The following is a 25,812-nucleotide window of genomic DNA, read 5'->3' as shown; positions in this document are numbered from 1 at the left end:
AGGAAGGCGCCATCAGGAATTTTTATGTTGTCGATTTCCCGTAGGAAGTGGTTAGTATCACGAAGATACGACGAATGGGTAGCGGGTATTTGCTTAATCAGGGAGTCTCTGTAGCTTGATATTGGTTCGGTGAGAGTGCCTCTTCCCGAAATTATTGGCCTACCAGGGTTCCCTTCTTTATGAACTTTAGGCAGCATGTAAAACCTTCCTGGCGTTGCGTGTGCTGCTGTAAGTGCTTTACAGAGGCGTGGCTCTATTTCCCCAATTTTGACAAGATTATTTAGTGTTGTTGTTATTATTTCCCGATGTTCAACAGTTGGATCCGCGTCAAGTTTTTGGTAGAAAAATTTGTTATTTAACTGACGGTGGCCTTCTTGAATGTAGTCTGGTTTACTAAGTATTACAATACCTCCACCTTTATCGGCCGGTTTTATGACAATGTCTGTTCGATCACCCAGTGCCTTAAGTGCCTCGCGCTCCTCTTTAGAAAGGTTCTGGGCCCCTGGTTTGCGAGCGTTATAAGCCCGCAGGACGTCTCTTTGAACGGCCTCAATGTACGAGTCCAAGTGTTTTTCCCGCTCTGATTTCGGCATCCACTGCCGCCCTACATTGACGGAGGTTGGGGCAGTGCGCTCCTTGTCCAGCTTATCGAAAAAATATTCTTCTAGGCGTAAATTTCGTGAAAAATTGTCCAGATCTTTCAGCAAGCTAAACTCATTTTTCGGCCGGTACTTGGGCAAAATGTCAACCCGCGCGATATTAACGACCGCTCATGAATAGTAAGCTGTACCCCGGAGAGGTTAATTATGTTTTCATCTATGTTCTTTTGAGTTTTTGACATTTCTTTCGACTTGCAGGGTGGAATTGGGGGTGTAATTTTGGAATTTCCAATGTCTGTGTGGTGCGGAGCTGAATTGATTTGAGAAAACTCGTCTGAGTATGGAACAGAAAACTCGTTTGAGTCTGGAACTTTATCCCTTGACAATTTTTTAATTTTGATTCTCATTATTTCATCTGTCTTCTTTTTCTCGAACAGTTCCAGTTCGCTGGCCTCCAGCGCAGAAAGGACAATATTATTCCTAGCACGAAGCTCCTCCGCCCTCAGAGACGCGAGTGTATTATCACAATGATCCACTACGATTTTAGTTAGCTGAAGTGATGCGGATTTAAGAGTTTCGTTCCAATTTTGTGTTTCACGTTTGTTAAACGTATGCATCGATGGTGTTAATGATAGAAGAAGGCCCCGGGGGGCGATCCCAGCCTTTAGGTATATTTTGAGTGTACGCACATGTAGATCATGGCGCACCCGCTTGTCAATTGTTTTCCTTATCTTAAAAAAATTAGGCGTCAGCAGCTGATCACGCGTGTCATCTGAGGGAGAGGAGGTCGGAACATTTGCGCGGCCAGGATGTCAATTCATGCAAATGCGACGTGCAGAGCCACAGTGTTTTCGGAGATCGTACCTTTTGACGGCGGGGGTGGCAGGGCTTTTCTGGTTTTCTGGACTGGATTCCAGAATCTCGCAGTCTCTCGCGCTCGGCTGGGGGTCAGAAGGTTGTGGGCTCGTTGAAGTCCGTGGGTTGAGTTCTGATTTCCCGGGCTTGGGCTCGATCGTCTGCAGGTTTTCCGACGGAAATGCGCTTGTGGCTGAGAGCCCTGGGTCCGGGCCTTGGGGTTGTTCAGGTGGTGCGCTGTTTGATCTGGCGATGGGTTTGGCTGGTTGCGGTGCTTTACGATGCTTTTGGGGTTTTTTGTTGATAGCCCCACAAAGAACGCTGCAAGGTGTTTCACTGGGTTTCCACAGGCGGCATATGCCACAAACATCGAGGCTCCCGCCGCCGTTTACTCCAACAAAGGACCCGCGCGACTCCCGCGTGCGGTTAGGGGATTAGTTAAGCCCCTTCTCCCTGGTTCATGGTCAGGGACGACCCTGTCGGCTGCCCGGGCAGGGCAGAAGAATAGAGCTAAGAATGATGAATGGCGCTCGCCCGTCCTGCCGGTAGGCAGAATCGTGCATGCTTTGAGCCACAGTGCGGAGATCGTACCTACACTCTTAACGAGCCTGCCTGTTTGTTTTGTAGGGTTGGCGTCACTGAGATATGTGTGCGGCTGCGACCGCTTCCTGTAAACTCTTCCCGTAAGGTCAGTGACCATTAGAATTCTGTGCCTCCCAGTGATGGTGTGAGAGCGTCCCTGTTACTGCTTTGCGCTTTCGTTTCTTAAGCAGAGCGGCCCCCCTCTGAAGCGGGCGCTACCTGTCACTCGTTCTACAAGCTGACGAACGATGGAGGACATGTTTTTTGAAAGAGTTGTGTACTCCTCTCTCTTTTCTGCATGTTAAGGTTTGTTTGTGTTTTGCGTTTTCTTTCGTGTCTTTTTTTTTCTCTCTCTCTCTCTTTTGCAAACCTTCACCTCACCTCGCCGAGAGCGTGTTTGTTGCTACCTCTCTCCCCAAATCCCCCCTCTCTCTTTTTTCGGCGTCGTTGGACGACGAGCTTATAAATACGTGCACAGAAATACGAAATGTTGTCTTGAGAAAGATCGGCATCCGATCCAAACGTCGACCAATAAACAGTTTTGTTAGAAGCTATACCCATTTTTCTCTCTCTCTCTATATATATATATATATATATCAAGGTTGCAGTCATCATTGCCAGTGCTATTCGGCTTTTTTCGAAATATTTAATAGGGCCGAATGACGTGTGCTTGTCACGTTTCTTTGATTCATTGATAAAATAAGCGAAAATATAAGTCGAGAAAAAATCCGCCGTTTTTCCGGGAGCGGGACTCGAACCCACATCTCCGCATAACCGGTGCGGTGCGTTCGCCATTACGCTATCCCACAGTGGCTTCTCTCTCAACTTTATAGCGGGGGTTTATATTTACAAGAGCTCTGAGGCCGGTAAACTAGCGCCGCCCCTCGACTACCGCGGGAGACGTAGAACGTCTTCTTTCCCAGCGGCCGCCACGTAGAACGTGGTCGGAGGTCGGGGTTAGCAATTGGCATATCCGAACTGCTGGAGCCAGTGCCTCGTAATGCATGTAGCAGAACAGAGAGATACGGGACGAGGGACTCGGTAAAGATACATATCAAGGTTGCAGTCGTCATTGCCAGTGCTATTCGGCTTTTTTCGAAATATTTAATAGGGCCGAATGACGTGTGCTCGTCACGTTTCTTTGATTCATTGATAAAATAAGCGAAAATATAACTCGAGAAAAAATCCGCCGTTTTTCCGGGAGCGGGACTCGAGCCCACATCTCCGCATAACCGGTGCGGTGCGTTCGCCATTATGCTATCCCACAGTGGCTTCTCTCTCGACTTTAAAGCGGGGGTTTATATTTACAAGAGCTCTGAGGCCGGTAAAATAGCGCCGCCCCTCGACTACCGCGGGAGACGTAGAACGTCTTCTTTCCCAGCGGCCGCCACGTAGAACGTGGTCGGAGGTCAGGGTTAGCAATTGGCATATCCGAACTGCTGGAGCCAGTGCCTTGTAATGCATGTAGCAGAACAGAGAGATACGGGACGAGGGACTCGGTAAAGATACATATCAAGGTTGCAGTCGTCATTGCCAGTGCTATTCGGCTTTTTTCGAAATATTTAATAGGGCCGAATGACGTGTGCTTGTCACGTTTCTTGGATTCATTGATAAAATAAGCGAAAATATAAGTCGAGAAAAAATCCGCCGTTTTTCCGGGAGCGGGACTCCAACCCTTTTCTCGACTTATATTTTCGCTTATTTTATCAATGAATCAAAGAAACGTGACAAGCACACGTCATTCGGCCCTATTAAATATTTCGAAAAAAGCCGAATAGCACTGGCAATGACGACTGCAACCTTGATATGTATCTTTACCGAGTCCCTCGTCCCGTATCTCTCTGTTCTGCTACATGCATTACGAGGCACTGGCTCCAGCAGTTCGGATATGCCAATTGCTAACCCCGACCTCCGACCACGTTCTACGTGGCGGCCGCTGGGAAAGAAGACGTTCTACGTCTCCCGCGGTAGTCGAGGGGCGGCGCTAGTTTACCGGCCTCAGAGCTCTTGTAAATATAAACCCCCGCTTTAAAGTCGAGAGAGAAGCCACTGTGGGATAGCGTAATGGCGAACGCACCGCACCGGTTATGCGGAGATGTGGGTTCGAGTCCCGCTCCCGGAAAAACGGCGGATTTTTTCTCGACTTATATTTTCGCTTATTTTATCAATGAATCAAAGAAACGTGACAAACACACGTCATTCGGCCCGATTAAATATTTCGAAAAAAGCCGAATAGCACTGGCAATGACGACTGCAACCTTGATATGTATCTTTACCGAGTCCCTCGTCCCGTATCTCTCTGTTCTACTACATGCATTACGAGGCACTGGCTCCAGCAGTTCGGATATGCCAATTGCTAACCCCGACCTCCGACCACGTTCTACGTGGCGGCCGCTGGGAAAGAAGACGTTCTACGTCTCCCGCGGTAGTCGAGGGGCGGCGCTAGTTTACCGGCCTCAGAGCTCTTGGAAATATAAACCCCCGCTTTAAAGTCGAGAAAGAAGCCACTGTGGGATAGCGTAATGGCGAACGCACCGCGCCGGTTATGCGGAGATGTGGGTTCGAGTCCCGCTCCTGGAAAAACGGCGGATTTTTTCTCGACTTATATTTTCGCTTATTTTATCAATGAATCAAAGAAACGTGACAAGCACGCGTCATTCGGCCCTATTAAATATTTCGAAAAAAGTCGAATAGCACTGGCAATGACGACTGCAACCTTGATATGTATCTTTACCGAGTCCCTCGTCCCGTATCTCTCTGTTCTGCTATATATATATATATATATATATATATATATATATATATAAAGACAGAAATAAGAATTGGCAGTCAAGAAAACCTCGGAAAGCAAAGGGGAGGATGTAGTTGGTCAAGATAAAGAATTTGGAAAATAAGAACGTGGAGAAAGAATGCCCGCCAGGTGGGATCCGAACCCACGACCTCCAGAATACCGGTCTGGTGCGATAACCACTACGCTACCGGCGGGGTTACTTTAGCATCCCCTTTCTGGGGTATTTATGCTCAGGTGTTTTCGTTTCCTGCGCTTGGGGGTGGTAGCCGGCGCCACTTGGACTACTCGGGGTAAAGGGGACCTTCTTTTTAACCCCCGGGCCGTCACTCGAGCGTCTACGACATGTCGAGAGTGGTCAACCAGCGTTGAACCCTCTTAAGCTCCCTATGGCACCAAGACTGCCAGAACAGAGGCCCTCGCTATGCATGGTGCGAATCAGAATAGGAAATGAGGGGCTCGTTGAAAATAAGACAGAAATAAGAATTGGCAGTCAAGAAAACATCGGAAAGCAAAGGGGAGGATGTAGTTGGTCAAGATGAAGAATTTGGAAAATAAGAAAGTGGAGAAAAAATGCCGTCCAGGTGGGATCCGAACCCACGACCTCCACTTTCTTATTTTCCCAATTCTTCATCTTGACCAACTACATCCTTCCCTTTGCTTTCCGAGGTTTTCTTGCCTGGCAGTTATTATTTCTATATATATATATATATATATATATATATATATATATATATATATATATATATATATATATATAGCTCTTGGAGAAAGCCGGCTATGAAAGAGGAGAATAAAGCTGCGAGCGGCGCGTGCTTGGTGCGCCAGCACGGCACGGGCAGTTCGATTCCGAAAGCCTGCCACGCTGTTACTCTTTAAGTAGCACTGCGCTTCGACCCCGCGGTTCCCAACAGTGGTGACCCGGAGGTGACCCTCGGGCCCTCTTTTGCCTGACGCTTCCTCGCCGCCGCCGGACGTCGCAGTCGTACAGCTCCGTCTCCGCACCTTCGTGCGCAAGAACCCACGCGTTTGGTTCGCCCAGGTCGAAGCCGTCTTCGATCTGCACCGCGTCACCTAGGAGACTACTCGGTATCGCCACTTGTTTGCAACCTGCCTCCTGAGGTGGCTGATGAGGTGGCAGACGTCATCGGTGCACCTTTGAACGATGCTCCGTACCAGCGGCTCAAGCAGAGTATTCTGGACCGAACCACGGTGTCCGAGAGCGCGCGCCTCCGGCATCTGCTCACCCACGAAGAGCTTGGAGATCGCCGCCCTTCCCAGCTGCTCAACACCATGCGACAGCTCGTGGGCGCGAGCAACGTGGGCTCGAACGGTGCACTTTTAAGGAGCTCTTTCTGCAGCGCTTGCCACAGTCCACTCGCATCGTTTTAGCTGCTGCAGGGGACTTGACCCTCGACCGCGCCGCCGAGCTTGCCGATAGAGTTCACGACGCGACTTCTCCCTCAGTCGCTATCCTCGCTTCGACAGCAGAGTCATCGGCCGTGTCCCGCTTAGAGACTCGGATCGATCAACTCGCCGCTTCCATTGAAGCGCTTAGGACGTCCTCTGATCGCCGATGTGGCTCCTCCCCACGTCCTAGCCGTCGTTCGTCTTCCCCGGGAGGTTTTTGATCGCGCAGACCTCGAAGCTCGTCTATCTGCTGGTACCATCGCACTTTCCAGCACCGCGCTCGTCACTGCACTTCCCCATTCAGCTGGTCGGGAAACGCGACGCGAGATCACTGATGGCGGCATGTGACCTCGCCTTACAACCTGGCCGCCTTTTCCTGGTCATGGATCGCATTTCTGGTTTGTGCTTCCTTGTAGACACGGGTGCTGAGGTCAGTGTATTACCGGCCACCAAGGACGAGCGTACTTCTAAGTCACCTGGACCTACTCTTCGTGCAGCGAACTCTACCTCTATCGCCACGTATGGTCTGCGGTCCCTCACCCTCGACCTTGGTTTGCGGCGCGCCTTCCGGTGGGTCTTCGTAGTAGCCGACGTCAATCAGCCCATCCTCGGCTCCAATTTCCTCACCCACTTTGACCTAGACGTCAGCATGCGTCACCATCGCCTGATTGACAGCAAGACGCGCCTTTCCATCCTGGGCGTACTGTCTACTGTCGCTCCAACTGGCATCCGCACGCTGCTTCCCTCATGCCCGTACGCAAGAATCCTCGAAGACTTCCCTGAGGTTACGAGACCCTGCAACTTAAAGCAGCCGCCCAAGCACAGCGTTACCCACCACATCGTCACGCGGGGTCCACCAGTCACAGCTCGGCCGCGCCGCCTCTTCGGTGAGCGTCTGACGACTGCTAAACGTGAATTCGAGCACATGCTGGAACTCGGTATTATCCGCCCATCGTCCAGCAACCACGCGTCTCCACTGCATATGGTTCCTAAGAAAAGTGGAGACTGGCGTTCGTGCGGCGATTACCGGGCGCTCAACGCTCAGACTGTCCACGACAGCTATCCCCTACCCCACATCCAGGATTTCACAAGCCACTTGGAAGGGTGCACAATCTTTAGCAAAGTGGACCTTGTCAAAGCGTATCACCAAATCCCCGTCGAGCCTGCCGATATCCCGAAGACGGCCATCACTACACCCTTCGGCTTGTTTGAGTATGTGCGCATGCCCTTTGGGCTACGCAACGCAGCCCAAACATTTCAAAGGTTCATTGCCGAGGTGACGCGCGGCCTTCCGGCTGTATTTGCGTACATCGACGACATCCTAGTCGCGAGTCCTACTCCACAAGATCACGAGCGTCACCTCCGAGAACTCTTTGAACGCCTTCAACAATTTGGCCTGGTTGTCAACGCCCAGAAATGCGTCTTCGGGACGTCCGAGCTCGAGTTCCTCGGCCATCACATCTCGGCGCAGGGAATTCGTCCTTTACCCTCTCACGTTCAAGCTGTGAAGGACTTCCCCGAACCTACCAGCCTCCGCCAGGTTCGTGAGTTCCTGGGCCTGGTGAATTTCTCGCGACGCTTTATACCCCACTGCGCCGAGCTTCTGCATCCACCGACTGAGCTTCTTCGCACAACCAAGAGCTCCTCATCCCCGATTTCCTGGTCTCCCGAAGCTCAAGCCGCTTTCAACGCTGCTAAACAAGCCGTCGCCGATTCGGTGCTTCTCATTCACCCGAGAACCGACGTGCCCACTCGCATCATGGTAGATGCATCCAGCGTTGCAATCGGCGCTGTTCTCCAGCAAAGAATCGACTCCGAGTGGCACCCGCTGGGTTTCTTCTCTCGGAAGTTCCAACCTGCCGAGACGCGCTACAGCGTTTTTGGTCGTGAGCTGCTCGCCATTTACGCCACCATCCAGCACTTCCGGCACTTCTTGGTGGGCCAGTCCTTTCACGTTCTTACGGACCATAAGCCTCTGGCGTACGTTTTCCGTACGAACTCCTCCAAGTACGTCGCACGGGAACTCCGTCAGCTGGCCTATATTTCGGAATTCACGACGGACATTCGGCACATCAAAGGTACCGACAACGAGGCTGCTGACGCGCTTTCACGCATTACCTCAATCGGCAGTGCTGCATCTGCTGTGGACTGGGAACGCCTAGCTCAAGCGCAGATTGAGGACCATGAGCTGCAAGCACTGCGGGACCAGCCGGGTTCCCTTCGTCTACAACTTGTGCCTCATCCGTTCGTGCCTGGCTCACTGTGGTGTGACATGTCAGCGGTGGCGCCTCGACCCTTCGTTCCGGCTGCCTTTCGTCGTGCTGTGTTTCACTCGCTCCACGACATCTGCCACCCCAGCATCCGAGCCACGCAGCGCCTCATCCACGCAGTGCATCCGAGCCACGCAGCGCAGAGCCACGCAGCGCAGACGCACACAGCGGTACGTCTGGCCGAGCATCAACACTGATGTCCGCCAGTGGGCCCGTTCGTGCCTCGCTTGTCAGACAGCCAAGGTGATCCGCCACAAGAAGACCCCAATGCAGCCTTTTTTGCCACCTAGCTGTCGCTTTGACCACGTGCATCTTGATTTGGTCGGACCATTTCCTCACTCCCGTGACTGCCGGTACATTCTCACAATGATTGACCGCTTCACCCGTTGGCCCGAAGCCGTACCAATTCCGGACATCACGGCAGAAACGGTCGCAAAAGCCTTCGTTTCAACATGGGTTTGCCGTTTCGGCTGCCCCGGCATTGTTACCACGGATCGAGGCAGGCAGTTTGAATGCACCCTGTTCACTTCCCTGAGCCGCTTGCTGGGCACTAAACACTGCCGCACCACGGCATACCATCCCTGTGCCAACGGCATTGTTAAGCGGCTCCATCGCCAGCTAAAAAGTGCTCTCACTGCGCGCCTGGATAAAGAGCACTGGGTTGATCACCTTCCTGTAGTGCTTCTTGGCCTGCGTGCCGTCCTTCGTCGCGACCTCGGCTGTTCAACTGCTGAACTTGTCTACGGCGCACCCCTGCGTCTTCCTGGCGATTTTTTCGTCCCTACGGCCTCCTCGCCCCAGCCGCTTGAGTACCTCCAATGCCTGCAGGACTGCATGCAGCACCTGCGACCGGTCCCACCTCGGTCTTCTGACCACCGCATCTTTGTGCATCCCGACCTGGCGTCTTCGACACACGTTTTCCTCAGGCGGGACGCTGTAAAGGCGCCTCTTACCCCCTCCTACGATGGACCGTACCGTGTCCTTAACAAGACCCAGAAGTCCGCCACCATCCTCTTGAATGGCCGCGGAGAAGTCGTCTCGTTGGACCGCCTCAAACCGGCCTACCTCGAGCCGCCACCCAACGAACTCCGCGCAGACATCGCAGGCCTAAACATTCCACTGCTCGCCCCCAAAACCAACGCCCGCCTGCCAACGCCCGCCTGCCTCGACATTCCGTCTGGGCGGGGAGCCCTGTAGCGCCCTCCAGTTGGCGCTCTTAGCCGGCGTCTTGCCGCCGGCTATGAAAGAGGAGAATAAAGAAGCGAGCGGCGCGTGCTTGGTGCGCCAGCACGGCACGGGCAGTTCGATTCCGAAAGCCTGCCTACTCTTTCAGTGGCGCTGCGCTGCGACCCCGCAGTTCCCAACATATATATATATATATATATATATATATATATATATATATATATATTGTAAGCACTGTAGTTCTCCGCGGCACAATATTTCGCTGATTTCAATCTTCTGTGTAATCATCATCACCTGTCATCCTTTTCAGTAATGCTTCATCTTCGTCACCTGTACATGATCATTATCATCCCTGAGGCTAGTGCTGCTTGGCTGCGCGTTCGCCAAATAAACGGCGTCTGTCTTCTCCGCTCTATCAGTGAGCGACGTCTCCTTGAAGGCCTCTTACACGTGGTGGAGGTGCACCTCGATCCCGCCCTCTGGCTCTCCTAGCGCACCCCTGGAGCTACGTTCAGGAAGACGCCTTCAAATGCCAACCGGGCCAATGGAACAGGACGTCCCGACTCGCACCGCCCCTGCAACGGCTTCTGCGCCTTCTGCGTGGACCGTTACCAGCGGCCAACGGGACCCCAGATCCTTCGCTGGCCTTCGCGGTGAAGACGTCGACGATTGGCTCGACTATTACGACAGAGTGAGTGCGTTTAATCGGTGGGATGACTCTATGAAGCTCTATAATGTCCCGTTCTGCCTTGACAAAGTGGCTAGGACGTGGTTTTATAACAAGGCACATCGCCTAGGAGATTGGAATATGTTTACGGAGGAGATTCGCAAGATTTTTGGCACATCGGCGAGCCGATCGGAGAGCGCCACGAAGAAACTCTCCCAGCGCGTTCAACATGTAGGTGAGACGTACACGTCTTACATTGAGGATGTGCTTGCGCTTTGTCGCCAGGCGAACGAGGACATGTCGGAGAACGACAAAGTCCGGCACCTTCTGAAAGGCATTAGCACATTTGCCTTTAATGCTCTCGTCGCTCAGAATCCCACCACCGTACGCGACGTAGTTACGATTTGCCAGCGCTTGGATGCGCTGCAGTCCGCTCGCATCCAGCAGGATACCCCACCAGCCTGCCTTCCACCCGACACGGAGCTGCGCTCTTTGATACGTAGTATCATTAGGGAAGAACTTCAGGCGCAGAAGACCTCTGGACTCTCTGGTGATCGCCAGTTCTCCTCTGGCGCCACTTTGCGTGACCTGTTTAAAGAAGAACTGCGTCTCATGGAAAGCGGGCCCTCTACCGAACACGCCGCTCCACAGCACGTGGCTCAGTACACCGAGATAAGCCCGCTACAGCCAGTCTTCCCGCATCCTGCGCCTGCTCAGAGGCCTAAATATTGTACCGCGGAGAACTACAGTGCTTACAATATATATATATATATATATATATATATATATATATATATATATATATATATATATATAAGCCACAAATAAGTAGTGTAACAAAGTTTCGCAAAGTCTTCTGCGGTTTAAATCCCGCTATGCGCGTCCTATTGGTTTTATGCAAGCCACAATGTCAAAATTTGTACTGTAGGAACCCTTGAACCCAAGTTCACCTGCACGCCGTGTTTCACCAAGAAAATGGGGTGGCGTGATGTGTTCGTATCTCTGGGGATTTTAAAATCAGTCTCGGGAACGCGAGAGCGAGCCTTGGGGTGTCGAGCTTCCTGGGAGATTGTAGTGTGGCTCTAGCAATCAGGTTTTCATTCCGGTGTGCTTTGGCCCTCTTGCTTATACGTAACCACAAAATTGCAAAAGAGAAAAGTTTGTATTTTAATTTTAAACAGCGATGAGATGGCACTGCAATCTCCCAGTACTCTTTTAGATCGTGGTTGCGTGCGTCGGCATCATCCAGCACAACAAATTGTTTTTGTAACGTTACAAGTGAAGGAGAGGAGAAGGCGGATAGGAAATGAAACAGGCATAAAAAAGAAAACTCTGGGGCTATAGTAAGACGCGTATTAAAAAATCACATAGTATGGTTTTTTGCAGGAACCTTCGTAGGAGCTTGCAGCTGCTATTTTCTGCCTCCTTACCTGTCTATTACCGTGACGTATGGCAAAATCAAAAAGCGGCGAAACAAACACACGTTAGCTGCAGCTGCAGAAAGTGTCCGCAAAGTTCTCACCTTGTTTACGTTTTTCATTCATTCTAAGTAAGCGTAAATGCAACAGGTATTGTTAAAAGTTGCGTGTGTGATTACAAGGAGTCAGTCTTTTGCATGGAACGATGTTGCGTGATGCCTACGTGGACCCTTCAGATACTGTTAGCACACTTTTCATGCTGCGCAATTACTTCTTCTAAAAACCAAAAGAGCCGTGTGCATATTTTTCTCCCCAAGGACTGATAAGCTGAGAGTCACGATCGAGGACGGCAAGCTAGATTCCGAGATAAAGATTCTGCACCAGTACGGCTTCAGACATACGGCGGTGATCAACATCCACAGGGAAAGTGCGACAGAGCATGGCTTTAAGGTGGCTCTCCATGCTCTCAGGGTAAGACGTGCAGTGCTTGGAATGAAATATTTCAGCGACGGCGATGTTCAGGTGGCACAATCGTTCCGTTGAGGATGAGTCTGGGGAACGGGGAATCTGAGAAGGGGCCATTGAAACATATCAGTATGCTTCTCGGGAATGCGGAATGTGTGGAGTGACTAGAGGTGGACTTACGGAATGGCTTGTGACCTTGGACGTACGAGCACGTGTTAGGGACATGTGCAGGGATCTACGTGAGGAATTGGGCTACACTTAAACGGGAGCACCACTTAGGTGAGTACCTAAGAACCATCCCCCGTAATTTCTGTTTGATTGGGGATGCGAACGCGGGTATGAGCCACACTAACAAAACACAAAAATAAAAGCAGTTAAACTCAACACGAAAGCTGTCAAGGGCTGAGAAATGATTACCCAAGGGAGCTGTGGGACCCTCTCTTCACTAGTTTCAGTTTCAGCCTGGGGTTGATACCGTAGGTAGTCAAGAGAGGACGCCGCATCCCCTGAGAAGGCATATAAGGAGACACTGGATTGAGTTTTCGTATTTTTAGGGTAAACAAGCATTATTTCGTAATTTTTTTATTTTATATTATAGCGAACCTATTTGTGGCCTAGTAACGGTACCATCCGTGGCGACGACGCAGCGCAAAGGTCATCCAATCATATTACATACGAGTAACGCGGGGGTGGGATAAACATCGCTTCGCAATGCGAGGGACACAGGTTCGATTCCAATCAGCGTAGGCGGGTATCTTTTCGAAACCTCTGTTCGGGTGCGTGACGCAGCTTGACTAGGGTGACTTGGCCACCGACACGAGCTACTACGAGAAGCCGGCCACCTAAAGTGCTCCGTACTTAATATGCGAAGTGGAGATTATGGCGATGGTAATAACAGGACACGTTCGGCAACAGGAGACAAATGCATTACAATGAGAGGACGCATTTTGCAATTGGACACGAATTCCTTTTTTGCGCAAGTTCCTCCTACAGCATTGTACAAAAGAAACTTACTGCTCCGGTTTCCGCAGTGAAGTTTAGGGAGCGCCGGTATTGGTACCGTGTGTGCAGTGGTGAAGGCCAGACGTTTCCGAACGAAAAATCCCGAGGCACCGCGGGCCTTTAGAATGCGAGGTGTTGTAAAATGAACGTGACGGTTTGTGCCCTTCCCAATCAATCAGTCAGTCAGTAAATGAATGAATGAATCAATCAATCAATCAATCAATCAATCAATCAATCAATCAATCAATCAATCAATCAATCAATCAATCAATCAATCAATCAGAGTCAGTCAGTCAATCAATCAATCAATCAATCACTTTCGCAACTTGACAATGCTCCAGCCACCCGTACACAGCAGAGGTAGCGTGTGAGGGTAAAGAAACGAGAAAAAGGGAGAAGGGGGAGAAAAAGAAGGTAAACAAAGTACTCTCTAAAATCTCCATGAAAGCCCACAGTAAAACGTTGGCCGAAATTAGAACACGATAAAACCACAGTAATGCATTAAAACAAATTGAAACATGGTTTATGCGGCCTATAATGTTCATGGTGACTGCACTCTTATTCAACACGCCGAAATGTTCACCCTTCTTACGTAACGGTCTGGGGACTTCGGCCCACGAGCGGAACACGCCCTGTATTTGTCGAGTAAGCATTTCTTTCGTTGATGCTACTGATGCACCAGGATGAAATGCCGTAATTACCTGATTCTAACGCGCCCCCGATTCTAACGCGCACCCGATTTTCTAGGCAAGAAACCGAAACCACTTGCACCTCCGTTTGTAACGCGCAAGGAACTTTGTAAGCAAGCAAAACGAATGAGAAAAACGGGCGATTTATTCCCCGAAGTAATCCCACTCATCTCACTCCTCGTCGCTCTCCGAGAGCTTCTTGTCGCCTTCCGCTGACCGCAACATCTCGTCATTGGTGCCGTCGAGCGCGTTCGCGATGCCACACTTCTGAACGAACGTTCAACCATGTTCGATGGGATCGTGGCCCACGCCTCGCATGCTCATCCCGCGAGCTTCTCCAGAGGCATACGCTTCAGCCAACCGCTCGCTGTGAACGCGTGGGAGCCGTTCGTAAGACGCGAAAGCGGCGCACCTTCGTTGCCGCGGCTGCCATTGCTGCTATCAAGCACGCAAGTGGAATAATTTGACGATTTGTGTGAACGCCGAAAGAAAAGCCTAGGCGCCTTGATCCAAAAAATTGTTGCTAAAAGCTTTGGCGCCATCTTGAGATGGTGATGGCGATGGGTGGAACAAAATTTCAGCTGTTTCGGCAGTTTCGGTTTCGTATCCGATTCTAACGCGCATGCGATTTTTCGGCTTATTTTTGCGGAAAAAAGGTGCGCGTTAGAATCGGGTAAGTACGGTAGTCTGAGTTCGAGATAGACAAAGGGTAGAGTTCCGTGCATTTTTGTTCTACGTGTGAAAAAACGCCCCACGGGAAAGCCATCTCCATCGTGGATACTCTGCTGAGGACGGTTGTGACTGCGGGCGTCCTTGATTTACCATTTACCAATGCTGGACGGTCCGCGGGCAGTCGGAGGACTGCGTTCGGACCGCGTTCGGACCGGAAGTCGCATAGGAATATATAGAAAAATCGAGCGCCGGATCGCGTCTCGGGCAGTCCGCAGATGATCCGGGACTGATAATCGAGCAGGCCCTGTGTATTTCTTAGGGACCACTGCCGTCTACGCTCAAGAGAAAAAGAATTTGATCATTCCTTTCACTTAAACTTCGTGTAAGCTTTGCCTTGCGGTGACAACCTTCCGTGGTTATGTGCTTTTGCAAAGTAAAATGCCTCAACAATCTTTTCTTTCAGACGGCGTTCACGACGGTATCGCAGTTGGAATCTAAGGATATCTACACTGTTCTTGGTGCTGCCATCAACAACGCGTCCATGCTCCAAGTACTGCTAGACCAAATGAAGTAAGCATCCAAGCGTGAGATTTCGCCCTGTAGCAATGCCCCAAATGATATACCCCGATGATATGAAACTTCGTCACCAGGGAGAATTTCAGGCGACGAGTACATCCTGTCCCCTTCGGCCGCAAATAAACCGCTGTACAGCCGGACATCGTGGATCTATCAGTGCAGTGCCATATATACAGCAAAACGCAAATACATCGTTGGCCACAGCCGATATACGTGGCGACCACGTGGCCGCAGCGTAGAATATACTGGAGCATAGTCGAAACGTTCTTTTTTAAATCATTCTCACCGGTTCTGTGCACGTTCCACTTATGTGTGTATACGTTAGTTTGCGGTTGTGTGTATACCTGCGACAGCACGGAGTTGCTGCTTGCACGCCGCAAGGTTACTGCACTCCCCCGGTGCAGTGACAGTTCAGCAAACACATTTTGTCATTCGTGTGCTGAGCACCTACTGCCCCAGGTTGGCCATCTTGTCCCTCCAGTCCGACTCCTGGAGCTTTTATCTCGATCTTTGACACTAGGAAGAACCTACTAGCATGAGGAATAGAAATGTATTATGCTATACACATCATTTTCTGGTATTTGTGGAGGTGTTTACGCTAGCATCGTTCCCGTCAATACTTTCAAAGTAGGCATGGTTTTGCCCATGGTATGCCAGTTTCGGCTATCAGTGTGTTGAGTAGGTTTAGTTGTTCCTGAATATGCCGGTATCGGGGATGATTTTTTACTTGTGGATTTAGTCTCGTGTACTTTGATTTCGGATCATATTCAGAAAACATTAGGTGCGTCATGTATGAAGAAAACCGGCGGTGTAAATGCCCGGTGCAGTTACCGCCGCCGTGAACGCAAGCATTGTAGTAAGCCCATTTGGTTGAAACTTTGTTACATTGGCGTGCGTATCGGACTCGCACCCAGCCCTCCACAATAGAAACCGAGTGCGTTACCACTGTGCCCGAATTAGTACGTTGCCTGCTCCGGAGAAAGGGAACTTTGTGCGTGCGGCGCTGACCTCATATCACGTGACAGGTGCACGTGACGGCACGTGCTAAGAACAGGCGGCACTCAGCTTCTGATTGTCATGTGTCAGGGGGACCCCCGGAGGGGAATGCATCAAAACCACCGGAGAAGCAAAGAGGAACAAAGAAACTGAAATTTGAAGTGCGCGCCAGGAACGCACCAAGAACGCCGCGCCGAAACACCGAGGCATAATGGTCAAATATGGCAGGGCACTGGTCAGCCAATCAGGGTCGCCGCGCAGGAGGCAAGTGGCGTGATGAACAAATATGGGCACGTTAAAGGGGACAAGCCAATCAGAGTGTGCCGCGATCAAGCCCAGAGGGGTTAAAAGCAGGGCGCACAAAGAGAAGGAAGGAAGCAAGAAACTGGGAGGCAGCAGGAGCACGTGAGCTTCATAGAACGAGCCAGCGGGACGCGGCCAGGCCATCGACAATGCCATCCGAGCCTTGGGCGGGAGGGGGCCGACTTCGCATCGGCTGCGGCATCCTAGGCGCACCACGAAGCTGTGTGTTCGTGGCCCCCCAGCGGCTGCGGTCGGGCACCTGCGGCCAACGTCCACGCTTCGTTGACCTTCGTTACGACGGCCCCGACGGGCTACGTTCGTGTTGATACCTATATGGGAGCTCCAGCGGCAGCGGCTACCAGGAAGCAGCCACCGAGGAAACACGTTGGGACGCGCGGAGCCACGCCGTCCAACGAACGACCACGCGCATCGAATGCCGGCACAGAAGCGACACGAGCACGGCTACCACCGAGTCGCGGCCACGCAACGGGTGCGACACGTCAGCGCCGACCACCGGAGTAGGCCAGTCCACTGGGGACGCAGTCGTAGGACACAACTAGGGTTTTTTTTTTTTTTTTGCGAATGGAATGAACTGGGACTTGATGTAATGAGCACATTTGGAATAATTGTGTAGAACTTTGTTGTAAAGACTTCTGGGTTTTGATTTGAATTGTATTTTGAGATTTTTAGTTAGGGGTTTTAGTGTTTATATGTTGTGTGCAATTTTTTGGGTGGTTTGCTTTAGGGTTTTTATAAGTGTGCCTTAAATGGGTGCTGCGTTAAACATATGAACGGCTTTCATGCGTCCATCCCTTTGAGCTAGTCAAGACAAGCTCATCATCCGTCCACGTGACACTGAGAACACTAATTTTGAGAAAGAAGTGTTGGCATTTAGAGAGGGCGAACTGTATCCCGTCTTTTCATGCTTGCAGCACGAAGGCAATTGCGTGTATTGGATCCTACAGTGCATACTTTAGCCATGCCCACGAAATGCCGGGGCATCCCTACAAATAGCAGCGTTAGGTGGGGCTAGAATTTGGGAGTACGTGTGCTGAGCTGATCACTTTTCTAAGAAAAGTCTATACAAATATTAGACGGAAAAACGCAAACCCGGGATAATAATTCTAATGACATGCCCCTACCGGGAGGCATACTTAAGCCTTTTGTTCGGATTAAAATGTTTACTGGCTCGTAGGAGAAACGTGTGTGTAATTGTAATTTTTTCTGTGCTGCGAATGGGTAAAGCGAATGGGACCGGTAGTTGAAGAAATTTTACTCCCTGCTTATCTCGTTCATGGGTGATCTGTCACAGATATTTATTCTTCTCACCGTCTCCTCGCCCTCGCAGGCGGGTCTTCGTGCCTTCCCTGTTCATCTCCATCACCCACGTCTCGCACGAGGACAGGGCACTTGGGGACTGCCGCATCGTTCCACCGACGTGGCTCTCGGTCCCGAATGGAGAAGTTAGCTCTGGACTCAGTCTGGTGAGAAATGAATGGCCGAACTTGGCGCTGCTGATTGGAAGCGGGTCCTGATGTTTTGTTTAATTCGTAGTAGACGAATTGAAGAGAAAGGGTAGTTTTGGTGTAAATGACTGCAGTATTCAAGGTTAAAAGAGAATCAAGCGTGCGAGAGTTGGAGTTTTATTTCTCCCGGAGTGCTGCGCTCTTCGGTTCAGTGGCTCAAATTTCACGTAATCTGTTGACTAAGGGATGCCTAAACACCCCTATCGCATCACTCGCTACTACATAGTGATCAAATAATATTGGTTGGTTGTGAGGCTAACGTGGCGACGTTTCACAGGCGATGAGGCGCGCCGTACTGGAGGGCTCCGAATTAATTTTGATCACCTGGGTATCTTTAACGTTCGCCGAAATCTCGAACACACGCGTTTCTGCTTTTCGCCGCCATCTGAAAAGCGGCAACCGCGGCCGGGAATCAAACACGCGCCCTTGGGCTCACCAGCGCAGTGCCTTAACCACTGAGACACCGCGGTGGCTTGTTATTATTAAATATTACTGATATACTGAAAATGACAAAAAAAAGCTTTTGTAAATTATAGCTCTAAAACAGGAACGATTACAATAATTTTTTTATATTAGCAACCAATACAAAGCATGTTTGCCTAGAAAAAGGAAAGAGCCCTTTGGCAGAATGCTTTTTATTATTGTGATGTTATCACGAGCAACTTAGGTTTCTCTGACTGGCAGATTTTGTACAAACAGGTTGTTTTGCAACGTTCAAGGTCACGTTGAAGTCTTTTAACGGTACTTGCCATTATCGTGGCCAGTTCAGCAGTCTTGCATTCTACTTTGTACACCCGGGCAAATGTCGTAGCTATTCGCTGTGCATGTGCAGAGCCAAGCCACTATCTTAACGGGTTCGTGGTGGTGGCTGTCCTCTTCGGCTTTAAGTCAAGCTACGATTTTTTTATTGACATTTGCAAAAGGCCGACTTGGCGCAAACATTCCGTTTTTAAATATTGATGGTGGTGGTACTTGGAAAAAAGTGTAAATCCAACAGGTTGCTCTAACGAAAAGTTTAATTGCGCTCAAATAAAACACCTTATGTATTTTTATATTTCCGGAAATTCAATAGGGTTTTTGCACTAGTGCTAACGAAGTAATATCGAATGAAAAAAGGGGCTGGACTACCCTAGAGCTTCATCTTGATTCGTTTGGCTGTCTTCAGATCCCTCGCATGCAAGCTAGACAAAATTGACGAATTCCAACTACAAACCCAATGTGAAACGATTCGTGGATAATTTTATAATGGAAGATGTTCCCCGTTTATAATGGGAGATGTTCGGCAAAAACAGCATCAACAATCAGACTTTAACAAAAAAAAAATAGCAGCATTTTGTATAAAACGCGCGAGGGAGGTATTGAAATGCCCGTGGTTCGTCGTAAGTTCTATCTCATGTTTGAAATCCACATATCATCCGGGTCGTTTCCCTATTTTTCGGCGTGCCGCACATTTGCTATGGAGTGACAATATTGGGTTCACACTCGACTGCGCAGATGGCTGAATCGATTTTATTTACAATCCTTGCATGAAGACCTCGAGCTGCCAGCTGCTTTCGGAGGTGGCCAAGGCTGGCTTCAACATTGGCCTGGCTGTCTCGTTTACGGTTAGCGGTCACATGTACAAGCCTAAAGGCGACAAACCCGAAGACTACAAGCTTTTCAACCCTTGCGAGAACTTTGACGGAAATTACTACGTGGCTCCATACGAGGTGAGCTGCAAGAGGGCTGGAACGCCGGATGAAAATAGTGACACGAAAACCATCAAGTTTTTTCACAGCGAAGTTGTCTCTGGATAATGTCCATCAGATCGTTCCCGGCGACAGACGAAGCATAGACGAACAATTTTCAGCGCACAGGGAAAATACTAAAATAGTAAAAATGTCCTATAACCGCAATATTTTAGGGATGGCTTATATTTCCTTTGGAAAAACGTCTTCTGAGCAATCCGGCTATGTTCAGAGGTGTAGCTCACTTTAAGAGGACTGGTGTAAGCTTTGGGTTTGTAAGCTGGCTTTCCTACAGTGTGTGTTGCATAGTGAACCATGGCCATCTACGCAGGGAGTATGGTTACAGCTACAATTGATAGTGCTCTCGAACGCCACTTCCTTTAGGAGTCACGTGGCTTTCTCCCTCCCCGGACATTGCGCACTGCCCCCGCTCCTTGGAGGCACCTGTGCAGCGCACTAGAACCTGAGCCATCATAGGCGTTGTCATGCTGCAATTAAACATAATTCTTTCTACCCACAAACTGCGTGTCCTTAGTCTACGACCTCATGATTCAACATATAAAATAAGCAGTTATAGCAAAACCTTAGCGTAGCAAATCCAGCCAGAGCGGCGACTTCTTTGGACTTCCCTTTCCACATGGTGAAAAACCTCTGCTTTTTAACACAGACGGATATGTATCTCCATGTGCCTATGGTTGTTTTTTTCAGGCACACGTATTTACAGAGAACGGAAAATGCTCTAGCCACATATTTTCGAGCTAACAGTGGCAAAACTCTGCAACTTCGCTGGCCATCGCTGAAGGCCTGAAAGAGGCGTTGAACTTTCCTAAAGGTTTATACTAGTCACGTAGTGAGGACCTTTATTGGTTACGAGACTTCCGCTTTCGTACCATTGTAAACATCAGAGCTCGATCATTCTCAGCGATGTGAGGCGTATCTGCAGGATATTTAATTAAGCTATGTGTCAATCTTTACACCAACACTGACTTTCTAGGCAAAACATCACACCTTGTGGCATCATCAACATACCCATAGCAGGAGCTCAGCCGCCAGGCAGAAGAGAAATCGACCTCGAATTTAAAAATCGTGTCCCGTAAACACGTGGTCCCGCAATTTGTCCCCATCTTATACTTAGTTAATTTATAATTGTGGGGTTTAACGCGCCGACGCAACGGAGGCGATGAGGCGCGCCGTAGTGGAGGGCTTCGGAATAATTTTGGCCACCCGGGAATCTTTAACGCGCGCCCAAATCTCGTACACACGGGTGGTTTTGCTTTTCGCATGCACCAGAAAAGCAGCCGCCGCGGCCGGGAATCGAATCCGCATTCTTGTGCTCAGCAGCACAACTCCTTAGCCACTAAGCCACCGCGGCGGGTCTACTTTGTTAATTGTTTTAAAAACGAGAGCAACAGCATTCATTCGCCTACCTAGTCTAACGCGGTCCAAGGAATTCGTTGAATTATGGAGAGCACTGATGGAGACTGGGGCCTGCTTATCTAACAGTTTCCTCTTACATCTGTTACAGTTATGTAAACCAAACACCGATTTCTTCGACAAAGTTGAAAGAAGCGAGAATTATATGTTCACGTTCAACACCTCTGCTGAACGAGCACTGACATTCGAAAGCCCCGCGACGATAAAGAACAAGGTCAGTGCACGACCCTTGAGGATGACAGTTTGTAATAATGATCGTGTTGGGCTGCTTTTACCTTGTTGCACCCACGACCCACTTTGTTGTACCAGGCTTATCTTGTCTTGACGAGAATGGTGTGCTTCGGGGAGAAGGGCAAGATCAGCTCTTGAGAACACCTCCTAAGGGCGTTTTCGGTCAAGGAAGTAACTTCCACACAAACAAGGCTGTGAAGTTAGTGTTCGATGTGTGCGCTGAATGCGGTGAGAAACCGACAGGTCGCAAGTTTCGAAATCCTGCTCAGTTTTTCACTTGCCTCATTCGCACCTAATTACTTCTTTTTCGGAAGGCTACGCAGGAATGACCTCTGGCATAGCTTGGTGGGCAGAATATTAGCTTATAAGTCGGCAGCCGGCCGACGTCGAAAGGATGAAATTCCAAAACGTTTTCTGCCGACAAAAAAAGCAAGCCACCCATATGGGCATGCAAAAATGCTGACCGTTATACCCCATCGCCCCCGGTTTTATTCCTTCCTTGTCAATATTCAGTGCAGCACTTGCCATATCGCCTTTTTGGGTTAGGATCAGGGTGCTGATGACAGTCCAGCAGAGGCATAACCAAAAATATTTTTCAACACGCCACCTGCAAAAAAATAATTAAAAGGAATGATATCCTGCACTCAAATAATGTCTTTTTCATTTTATTATCCGATTTTTGGCTTTTCCTTTTAATATATAGATGCAGCTCTCTAGATTCTAATATGTAGATGTAGATATAATATGTAGATGCAGATGTAATAGCGTGGAAGAAAAAAAGCGCCGAAAGAAGGGGGGAAAGAAAACTTAGGGGGGGGGGGGGGTTCTGGCACCAAAACACACCTCCGGCTACAACCCTGCATTACCGGCATGTCTATCAGGAGAATTCTTGGCCGTGCTATTGTTGACCAATTCCGCGGATGGTAATATGGGAATGGGACTATAGTGAGTTTAGATGGCGTGCTGTATATTCGGGGAAACCGACGGCAGGCTGTTTTGGGGTCGGTGCGTGCAATAGCGACTAAACCTAATAAAACCGCATCGAATACTAACTCATGCCTTAAGTAATCTGATTTCCCCTAACCTAACCAGAGATTTTTTTTTTTCAATTTTATTTCACTGAGAAATGTGGGATACAGTGGAACGAAATGCATCGACACGCTGTTGGGTTATTTCGGCGTACTTATGATGACGAATGTTGTTAAGGTAGTAAAAAAACTGTTATTACCAAACGTGTTTAGACGGACAGTTATTCAAAACAATACGATTACTAATGGGTGTCAATACATACCTACCGTTATTCTCAGTTCGTATATCTCCCCCGGTGCAGTGTCATTCTGAAGATTGCCGTAAAGGTGGACACAAAGCAGAGCTGTCAGCCAGTTCGCAAGCCACATGGAAAATAGCAAACCGATTTGTAAAAGTAAATATTCCCCTCCAAACTGACCCGCGGGGCATTCTGTGTATGCTTAATAGGCTGTTGCTCAGCCGTACCACAGTTACAAGTCTAGGAATTACCTCTTTAAAACAAAACAGTCCTCCAACCAACCCTAAACTATTAAACACGTGTAGTTGAACTTTAAGGCTTTATTTCGACGTGACGTCAAGTTATGGAATGACAGACGTGAGCGTTTGATGGGAGCACGATCAGCTGCGCACATTCCTTCTGCGACCTTGTCGGTGTGGGGACAACTGCCCCCGCTGGCGAAGACATTTGACGCCCGAAAGAAAAAATGGGGATCGAGTTTTCTAGCTTGAAGTGTTAACAAGCTTGTACACAGGAAATCCGGTCCTCCCGGTGTCCTTTCTAAGTTGTAAGACTAAGGCGGAGATATTGTAGAAAATTAGGTACACAGGGGCGATTGCCGCGCCTTCACCAGTAGAGAAGGAGCGGCCTTGTGTTGGGGAAAGACCACGCGTAGTGCAGGGAAAGACGCATCACACGACGCACAGCTTCCTTTACACCAGTCTCGGCGGGACACCTGCGGATTCGAGAACGACTGTCGGGAACACCCGCGCGCTATGTACGTATAAGTCAGGCAGTCAACCAACCGAAAATTCGCCTGGTCTGTTCCCGCGGTCACGTCGCCCCCTTTCGCGAGCATCGTTCCAGCAGCACAAAGGCTGGTTGGGGGCTGCATAGTAGAGTTTGTAATCAATGAACAATCCATTTCAGGACATTCGAGTCCGACAGCAAGAGCCTCAACATTTTCCGTAACTCTTCAGGCTCGGAAAGGGCGCGGCTCTTAAACACATCAGAGTTTGCAATGACACCGGTCTCCCCGTCAAATATAAAAAATCTCTATAAAGGCCTCACTAGTATAACTGATTGGTGTAACCGCTGGAGAATGGTTTTACACACAGATAAAAGTGTCCTAATCCGCACTACACGCAAGAAAGCGCCTTTAGGCTATAACTTCATGTTGGGATCATCATCCTGAAAAGAGGTCACTTCAGCAAAATATTTGGGTTTGATATTAACAAATACTTTATCACGGAATGATCACATTGACAATGTATGTTCATCTGCTTTTCTTAAGCTGTGTTTTTTAAGACATAGTTGAGACACGTTCGCATCATCTAACATCAGTCAGTTGTAAAAAATCGAAAGGAGACCCGCCAGGTTCGCGTACTCTAAATTTTCACCTTACGATTCCCCCTCAGATTTACTGCGTGATAGTAACATTCCTTTACTTCAGGTACGTCGGAGGACACTCCGTTCAGATTTCTTTCCTCTTCTCGCCGATAGAAAGCTTGGTCTAGATCCCAGATTCCAGACCTGATTCCTTTTTCATGAAAGTCTACACGTCATGATCACACGCAAAAGTTGACGGCGTACTTCGCATGTACAGACCTCTTCTAGTTTTCTTTTTTTTACCAGGCGATAAATGATTGGAACGCTGATATACAACCCCGTAGTGTTAACTTCCTTACTTGATGTTCTCATGTTTATTGTGTGTTGCTGTTTTTGTTTTTCTTGTAAAGCGCCTGTCCTGCTTTGAACTATATAATGTATGCAGTACGTACACAAATAAATAAATAAGTAAATAAATAAATAAATAAATGTCGCAGTAACACGATTCTAACCGGTGATGCGTTATAGGAGGGACAGGAGTTGTACAGTAAGTCCTATCTGTGCTGCTTTCTATCCATGGCGCAGGCATGTGAAGCGAAGAGCACCTGCCAAGGAGTGACCTTCGCAGTGGCAGCCTACGACATTGAATACGACAACCAGCCACACCGTCCGCAGTGCCTGGAGTTTGGTCTCGTGGGTCCTTTCGGGCGCGTTGCGATTCTGAAAAAAATTAACAGTTACCTCGCCCATCTTTCCCCGGCGGCAGCATTCAACAAAGGAGAATGCTTGCGTATCGAACTTACTTGATTTCGGTTGCATTAACACATGCCACTAGCAACATCTTTGCTGCCAATAAACAAAATCGCCAAGCACCTCCTGGTGCCTTTCTTTGATCAAGCATGCAACGCCCACAAAAGAAAACAAGCGATGTGTAAACGCCCAACAGGGAATTTTCGGTAGTGCGTAAGCGCCTGCCCACGTGCTATGTCTATGCATACACCTTTACCAATATGTTTACATTAAAGACTGTACGCTTTAGTGCCCCAGGCGCTTTGTAAAGGGCCCTTATTAAATAAGGATCATTTAGTATTAAAAAGCTCTACGGTTTTTTAACAAATACCCCATTAGGTCAGCGCACGCAAAACGGGCATGCTGTCCCACGTTTGTGACTGATCCCAGTGGGAGAGGGCCACATATCCACACATGGCACATTTAACAGAGCTTTGATCAGGCATATGTGTTGCTACAAATTCTACAGAGACATCGTGTGGACTCCATGCTATTTGGAGATTGCCGGGAAAGAGGCAGCTCACGCTACCACCCGCGATGATTAGCTCCGGCAATTCCCATCTTTAAGGCGAGCGTCACCAGCAGCTCGGCCTCCTCCTCGATTGTACCCACAACGGCACCCTGTCCAGCTCCCTTCGTTCCCGAATGATATGTCCCCTCGTCAACCTAATGTATGAAGTAGAACGGAAAGTTGAGGTAGTTGGAGGAGGAGGAGGACAAACGTTTATGGCAGAGCATGTCAGCTCTAAACGCGCTGGATGAGAGTGGATCCCTCTTTACAGGATTCCATATGCTGCCTTCGCCACCTGGCCCCTGGTAACCAGCCGTAGCTGATCCTCCAAGGCGGGGCTGGACAGCAAGATTTCCCGTCGCTCGCTATGGGTAAGGGTGAAATTCATAGTGGAGGAATTGCGGAGGGGGGGGGGGTGTTTTGGGCTGAACCCGCACTCTCCTATCATGTGGAGAAGAGTACCGAGCTGCTTGCATAACTTGTCGTACTGATTTGGAAACATGCTATTTACTAAGCCAGGGTGAGGGAAAGATCCTGACTGA

General features: G+C 49.3%; 1 protein-coding gene across 1 annotated transcript in view; it reads left to right on the top strand.

The window, feature by feature from the left end:
* LOC144167436 (uncharacterized) overlaps nucleotides 1–24,831 on the top strand; it is a 33,717-nt gene extending 8,886 nt beyond the window's left edge. The window contains exons 2-7 of the mRNA XM_077696699.1: nucleotides 12,092–12,245; nucleotides 15,066–15,172; nucleotides 17,826–17,961; nucleotides 19,536–19,712; nucleotides 21,256–21,378; nucleotides 24,556–24,831. Coding sequence (XP_077552825.1) covers nucleotides 12,092–12,245; nucleotides 15,066–15,172; nucleotides 17,826–17,961; nucleotides 19,536–19,712; nucleotides 21,256–21,378; nucleotides 24,556–24,777 — 919 coding nt within the window. The 3' untranslated portion in view covers nucleotides 24,778–24,831. The remainder of the gene's footprint in view (nucleotides 1–12,091; nucleotides 12,246–15,065; nucleotides 15,173–17,825; nucleotides 17,962–19,535; nucleotides 19,713–21,255; nucleotides 21,379–24,555) is intronic.
* The last annotated feature ends 981 nt before the right edge of the window (nucleotides 24,832–25,812 follow it).

Source organism: Haemaphysalis longicornis, unplaced genomic scaffold (genome assembly GCF_048455015.1).
Source record: "Haemaphysalis longicornis isolate Haplotype H1 unplaced genomic scaffold, Haemaphysalis longicornis Haplotype H1 scaffold_2, whole genome shotgun sequence".
Classification (NCBI taxonomy): domain Eukaryota; kingdom Metazoa; phylum Arthropoda; class Arachnida; order Ixodida; family Ixodidae; genus Haemaphysalis; species Haemaphysalis longicornis.
Note: the sequence above shows the minus strand (reverse complement) of the source record. Positions and strands in the feature narration are given on the sequence as shown.